The 7,853-nt window shown below is 31.9% G+C and overlaps 1 protein-coding gene across 5 annotated transcripts in view; it reads right to left on the bottom strand.

Annotated features, from left to right (window-relative positions):
- Positions 1-3,981: 3,981 nt before the first annotated feature.
- The window catches only part of LOC149807812 (uncharacterized), a 51,258-nt gene continuing 47,386 nt past the window's right edge, over positions 3,982-7,853 (bottom strand). For all 5 annotated transcript variants that reach the window (XM_089970720.1, XM_089970757.1, XM_089970747.1 and 2 more), the window contains one exon: positions 3,982-7,766. In XM_089970720.1, coding sequence (XP_089826846.1) covers positions 7,243-7,766 — 524 coding nt within the window. In that variant the 3' untranslated portion in view covers positions 3,982-7,242. The remainder of the gene's footprint in view (positions 7,767-7,853) is intronic.

The following is a 7,853-nucleotide window of genomic DNA, read 5'->3' as shown; positions in this document are numbered from 1 at the left end:
GCACTGAAGATATTGCTTGCTTAATGTATTTGCAAGTGGTGAAACAAAATAATTGAACCTTGACCAAAATACAGTTGTTGATCTACTTTTACACAAGATGCCAGAAGATAATTTTTGATATTTAACCGAAACTACTTGTTATGGAATTTCCATCACAGATGTAAATATATATGTGCCCCAAACATAACTGCATGCATACCATTTATTTCATCACCTGCCCACGATGAATGCGCAATTTATGAAATCGTTATACAGATTATAGAAGCATATGTCAACGTAGTAATGTAATTTAGTTTAGGTTGAGATGCCCTTGATTGTAATAGCCTGAGACTATCAACATAAGATATCTGATTGGATCTGGCCTCAACAGAAAAACGTTTACCCAATAGCATGCCACATTCTGTGAACCCGTCATTGACTGTCTTTTATCAGAGTGTGTCAGCGATATTACAATCTAGACCGTCTTTTAAGATATTAATCTGATGAATGTCGGAAATAGCACTAAATGACGAAGGCGGTGAATCTATCGCTATGTTGCAAAAGCTGGGGCTCTTACATTCTTTGCTGGAGCTTTTAAGTAGTGTGCGGTTAATTTTAAATCCATCGAACTCAGCGAATATGGGATATCAAAGCTATGCAGACGACAGAAAAGTTGACAGAGAAGGGGCCAATGTTTTCCTTCCACAATCTTTTTGATGAGGGTTTATATTTTGTCAAATAGAATATATAATTTCTCACATTCTATACCTCTGTAGTTCAGCTTCAACATTCTAACTTGATGTTCAAAGTGTCAACTTCGATACGAAATATCAAGAATGTTTGAGAATATTGCATTCTTTTCCTGTTTACAAACAAGAAGATATGTATAAAATAGACATCGTGATCATATTATGAGAAATTTTGTAACATGATACATTATTGCTGATTCATTTTTATATTTCAGAAAATTTACTAGCACTTGAAAAATCAATGATTATATTCTTATTTACCAGTTTCCTTGTGTATGACTCATTCATGCTGATGCCATTCATCTTCTTTCTTAAGCTTGAGAAACAAAATGAAAGTAAATAATCAGTAGTTTCTCAATATAAACCTTCTTTTATGTAAGCTTGTTCTGGACAGGTACCGAAATATTAATATATTCTGTCGAACAGGCTAATGCATAGTTATTACATTCGGGAAGTAATGTTATTGCCACTTGACTTTAAAAAAGAAATCCTCCAGCTCGGCATATTTACCTTCCACAGTCAATGTTGTTTCCGAAGTTACAGGTTATTGGAAAGTAAGTAAAATATTAGCACATAAAATATTTAACGAAGAGGTAGAAATAATGTGAACAGGATTTGGCATTAAAACGTTTTTCATATTTTGTTGACGAGCCATTAGACTTCCTGACCTAAGAGGTCTAGTTTCTCCGACTCTATTTGTCCTCTTATCATGTATTGTTATCCTCGTGATTCACCGCATAAATCGGAGGGAACAAATTGTACGTAGTAATTTGTGCAATGATTACAATTTATTATTTGGCTTTGATTGTCTCTCAATTGTACAGAGGCAATCAACAAATGTACGTAAGGGAATAGTAATACAAAGAAAAAAACACAAGGAGGCTGTTTAATCAGCAAGAAAGAGAAACTGAGACCATAATGGATGAAAAGGTTAAGATAAAATTCGAAGGGAAACAATATTTGTAATTCAAAACATACATACTACAAAAGCAGAAAGAGAATGAATTGGTTATGAAAATATAATCTTTTGAATATGATGCTGAATTTGTATGTTAAACAGTTTGAAGAGTTCAAATGGACATCAGCAAAAAGAGACATAAAAAGATGAAAGGATATATTGCAAGAACAGAAGGAAAGGATTTAAAGTTAAACTGTGACATAAATTAGATAATTACAAACACAGTTGGAGAGACATTTCTAGAGACAATACGTAAATACTTAACTTATTAACTAAATCACATTGAAAATCATACAACATTTACTATTTGGTGAGAGGCTAAAACATATATAGCAAAAACTGTTACAGCCACTGCAATAGATATGGCTATGTCAGCTATTGCCTTGCCTGTAGCTACCTTCTTGGTAGAGTCATGATACATAGGAAGAGCTTCAAACGTTTTCTCAGTGTGTATGTGCGTATGTGTTTGTGTGTGTGTTTGTGTGTGTGATACAATAATGTGGTTGAGGTATTACACTACCTGATATCTTTTTACCATCTTCTTTGAATGTTTGCATTTACGTTGACATTTATAATGCTTTGGCACTTGATGTCAGGCCACATCAATAGCAATTATGTCAGTAAAAATCCATTACCTGTCAATTAGTCCACTGTCACTGAATGAGTGTAAATATAGTAATTATCTTTGCAGTTTCTTTATCGCCCATGTCTGAGAGTGGAACTATTGACATCATCAAAATTGTATTTAGTTCAAGCAACTGTGAGAAATGATGAATAACTTTTGTCATACCAAATCCTAATCAATTTTTTTCCAATCGTAGTTTAATAAAAGACGAGGTACGGTCCTAGTATCCTGCTTTCTTTTAAGTCTGACATTGTGTCAAATCTATCCTTGGAAGTTGATTTCAGAAGCAGCATGGATTTTATAAGGCAAATGCGCAAAGCTTGAGCTTCTTTTCTTTCGAGGTCTCGTAGCGGTAACATTACATTTCGACTGTAATACAGACAAACGCACTTTCCGCGACCCGGTTATCTCGAAAACCCGTGTATGTTTTTATCTTAGTCCGGTCCCGAAAATAATATTGCTTTATTATGCCTATGTTTCTCTGCCTATCTCGACCCCTGTTAATTTCATAACTCTATAATGTCGGGCAGTTGCGGTTCTAAGTCACATGACGACCCTGTTGATTCGACAAATTGCAACTTTTAATGTCCATCTCGGGGAAATTTTACAAGAAATTATCGAGTGTTTCCGCCACTACCAGTAGCTTGCAACGGCTAAGATGGAAAAGTCAGTACAATACCAAATTGTATCGGTACAAATGCTAATCAATCACTTTCATCATTGCATATCACATGAATAAAGTGAAGACAATTGGGTTGTAAACAATACTTTAGAATACGAAATGAAATTAATACGTTTTTGACCTTTACAGTAGCAGCATTCATGTTGGACACCATGACAATATCGTCTGTTGATACAATGACATCACGATATGCGCAGACGTAAACACATTTTAAATACAGCCACAGAATACCCGCTGAACTCAAACAAACAATTTCCAAAACTGTAATGCACTGTAAGCATATATTTATTGTCCTAAACGTTCGGCTGAAAGAGTTTGTTCAGCTATTTTTCAATGTTAATTCTGATTCTGATAAAGTCTAAAAAATATTCCTCATGTAGTTATCATATTTAAACATGGATTCGATGACTAATCCTATGTCGTTTTCAGCATTCCAGCACGACTGATTTTTCACAAGATATATTCTAATACCGACGCATACGTGAACGTTCTTTTTCTGCGATAGATGTGACATAGATCAGCAGTAATGAAATCTGGTAAAGACTCACACTTTCTTTTCCCATGCTTTAATATATAATCTAAACAAAGTAGGCAGGTTTATAGAGTCGGATTCTTTGATATAAAACCGAATAACCTGCACAGAATTTCATACGGCAATCCACAATAAGATGCCAAAGTTTCTTTTGGGGGAATCTTACTCCAAGATAAGCAGCTAATATACTTCTTTCATATATATATATATATATATATATATATATATATATATATATATATATATATATATATATATATATATATATATATATATATATATATATATATATATATATATATATATATAATTCATTATAAATCCAGACTTGAAGGAAATAATACACTGTTGTGAATTGTAAGTGAAATACAATAATACAATATAAAATAATATTGTAATTACCGAATTCTATCTCTTTCTCTCTTAATAAAACAAGACAGATTGAAAACAACAAGCTTTGAAAAATATAATAAACAGTTTATTTCCCTGGATGAATATTGCAAAAATGAAAGAAATTACTTACGGTTTCAAGAATCAAACCCAAAATTAATCCAAGAATAATCTACGAATACTATTTTAGAAGTCCTGATAATGAACTGTTCTAACGATTTCAAGTTCGACCTCCGAAGAAGAATCCAAGATGGAAGGCGATGAACTTTCATGTAACCTGTACTGTGTTGAATTATACAGTTCCTTGTAGAAATACAATAATTAATCCTCCGGTTTCGGAAATTAAAAAGAAAAATTGTAAAAAAAAATGTCCTTGTTCAAGAAATTCTGTGTGAATACAATAATACTCCCAGAGACACGACTTAATCTTTTAGATCCAAATTATCTGAAGAAAAAAAAATATAAAAACGCAAAAACGCAAACATTCAATACTGGTCACAACAGAAGAAAACAGCTTGACATCAAGTGTTTGAAAGCCCCAAAACTCTCATTTTTTCTAAACATCACTATTAATACTAAGTATTTCACAATTATGTAAAGGCCTAATTCTGAAATAGCGGATCACATGATCAAGTTTACCTATAAAAATCACATAGCCCCTGTATATCCTTGATAAGAACCAATCATTTTACTCGGAGAATAAAAGATTTTTACTTAACTCTAAATCAAGGATAGGAGCTAGGTCAAGAAAAAGAAACAGTCTTTCTATTATTAGATATTTAAGGAAAGATTCAAGGCAAACTGAATTTTCGGGAAAATATCAATTTCCTACTAAACAATACATTACACTGACATGTAATGAAAACAAAATGATTCCAAAACCCCACAAACAATCAAACCAAATCAAACACAAATTAAATCTAATATAAATTTAATCAAATATACAGAACAATATATACAAAATATTGTATTAAACTTTGAAAGTCTTTGTTTCTACAAGTCATTTTCGAACAAATATGTGTACAGCTATTTTTAGAAATGCAAAGACACAATTTGAGAAATATATTTGCCAATCTACATCTTTAAAAAAATGACATTTATATAATACATGTGTTAGAGATTGGCTGCAAAAATATATACCACCAGTTGTTGTATTTTTTATCTATATATAATGATATATGGGTAAGTTTGAAAAAATTCACATTCCTTCAGTTTTACACCCAATGCTGATGTATATATTTTGTGAAATAACAAATTAATTTGTACCTTTGGAAGAATAAAGAGAGTGAAAAGTATTAAGATTAACAGATCAAATATTCTATATTTTCCCACACATTCACAACTTCAGCACATTCACAACTTCAGTAAACTGAAATGAAATCTTAGGTAAAATTTGAAACCAAGTGATGAAATTCATCTTACGATATTAATTTCCTAATCAACACTTTAACTTCATATGTTATTTATTCAATTCGTAATTATGTGGCAATAAAATAATTACTTATCGTTGAATATAATTAATTAAAAACAAAAATCAGATTTTGCTTCGTTCGAAGTTTATTTTAGCACCAATAGGTTCGTTCCAATTAAAAAAGGTAAATTTGTCGGGTTCTTATGTTACGTGTTTAGGCTCCAATAAACAGTAATACAGGAAAGAGTGAAAACAACAAACTTTGAAAAATATAGATAATTTATTTCCCTGGAAAAATTCTGTAAAAATGAAAATATATGAAATTACAGTTTCCAGAATCAAATCTATACATAATCCAAGAATAATCCACGTATATAATTTTTGAAGTCCTAATATTGAAATGTTCTAATGATTCCAAGTTCGAGTCCCGATGAAGAATCAAAGATGGAAGGATATGACTTATGCTGTAACCTGTATTGTGCTGAAGTCTACAGTTCCTTGTACAAAAACAATTTTTAATCCTCTGGTTTTGGAAATCGAAATAATTTTTTTTTAGAAAAGTATTTGTTAAAGAATTCTGTATGAGCACAACATATTTCCAGAGAAACTAATTCATCTTTAAGAATCCGAAAAGTTAAAATAAAACTAAAAAACTCATAACTAGTCACAACAGAAGAAAACAACTTCACATTAAGTGTTTAAAAGCCCCAAAACTCTGGGAACCCTCTCTCTAAACATCACTATTAATACTATGTATTTCGCAATTTCGGAAATGCCTAATTGTGAAATAGAGAATCACGTATGTCCTTGATAAGAACCAATCATTTTACTCCAAGAAAAAGTTGTTCACTTGACCCTTAACCAAGGCCAGGAACTAAGTCTAAAATAGAAACAAGTGTTTCTAATATTAGGTATTTATGGAAAGATTCAGATCAAACTGAATTTTCTGGAAAATATCTAATTCATAGTAAACAAAATTACATTACTTTGACATGTACAAAAAATAAAAAGGTTAAAAAAGCCACAAGCAATCAAATCAAATCAAACACAAATTAAATAAAATATAAATTATATCAAATATATGTAACAGGGTAAAACACTTTTTATGTCAATCTTGAAAAATTACCTAAAATCCCCAAATATTGGAGAATATACGGACGACTTCAGAAACACTATACGTAATTGAATAATATGTTTCCAGTCGTGTCACATTTGGCTATGTGAAAATTCCCATATGCATATGACACTTTTGGAGTTGTCTGAAGTTGTCCATAAGAACAAAGCAAAAACCTTTCTTCGCCTGCTGAATCGTTTATCTAATAAAAAATATGTTTTTTTTAACATGTGGTTAATAGAATTTTAAAATAATCGCTAGTCGTTGCAGAATTCAATACCGGGTAAGAGATATTCGAAGTTTGAACGTTCTAATACATGAGCGATGAAAATTTGAAACATTCTTTGTCAAAATCATTTATCAGGACTCATTATTAGAAAATGTGCGTTACCAAATGTAGTTATGTATAACAATTTTAACTGCGCTGATTCTACATCGATTATACACTTACAACCCCATGAGGGAAAATCTGAACAATTTTAAAGACAAATCAACTCCCATCGTACTAGGGTTTTGTTCCTAGAGGAAAAAGTACAAATATCGAGACGCTATCAGGCACAGATTCATTTAACACGTTTTAAAGTTATTACGACTTTATGTAACAGTGATTAAATTCACTTTAATGAGATAAGACAAATATTTGATTGTTAGACAAGTTATATTATCAAATTAAGCTTGGCAATATTAGATCTTCATGAAGGTTTACAAGTGTTTTCTGCAACAAAATCATATTGTCTCTGTTGCTATTATCTGTGCATAATAGATGGAAAAGATCCAGTAGCATACATACATATGTCATGTTTCATTTATCATTTCCATGGACAACCAAACCATTGCTTATACCAAAACATAACGAAGACGATGATTGAGTGTCCAAGTCGACATCCATCATTTCAGAAGAGAGTACATTCTCAGGTTCCAAGCCAAGTGCTTCTAGGACATTTTCAATTGGCGTAACAACACAGTAATACGCATTCAGCAATCCGATAGCTAATCCAATGAGCGAAAGTTTATTTTCTTTATGTTCAACAAGGTAAACTCCTGCGCCAGAGTCACCCAAATCAAAAAATGGTGTTCCGCTGGATTCAACAAGATACTGACCTTTCATCACGACGTTTACATTGCTCATCCAGGGTATTCCAGTGGGAAATGTGAGGGAACTATTATGTATTCTCACACTTAAACCCGCCAAAGCAATTGAACCTTTTTTGAGACCAGTAGATCGTCCACATTTAATGACTCTTCTGCCCTCAACGTCATCAAAATTGATTTTTGACTTTACATCACCTCCAAGAAAGGATGGCGGTTTTTCTTCATGATGAAAGCCTTCGCAAGCAAACAAAAAAAGGATGAAAAAATAGGAAACGAGTATTATTGTAGTGAATTATAACATTCCCTAAATAAATATAAGTA

Source organism: Sinohyriopsis cumingii, chromosome 1 (assembly GCF_028554795.1).
Source record: "Sinohyriopsis cumingii isolate HCF-2022 chromosome 1, ASM2855479v2, whole genome shotgun sequence".
In the NCBI taxonomy this organism is placed as follows: domain Eukaryota; kingdom Metazoa; phylum Mollusca; class Bivalvia; order Unionida; family Unionidae; genus Sinohyriopsis; species Sinohyriopsis cumingii.
The sequence above is the reverse complement of the archived record's forward strand: the minus strand, read 5'-3'. Positions and strand labels throughout refer to the sequence as shown.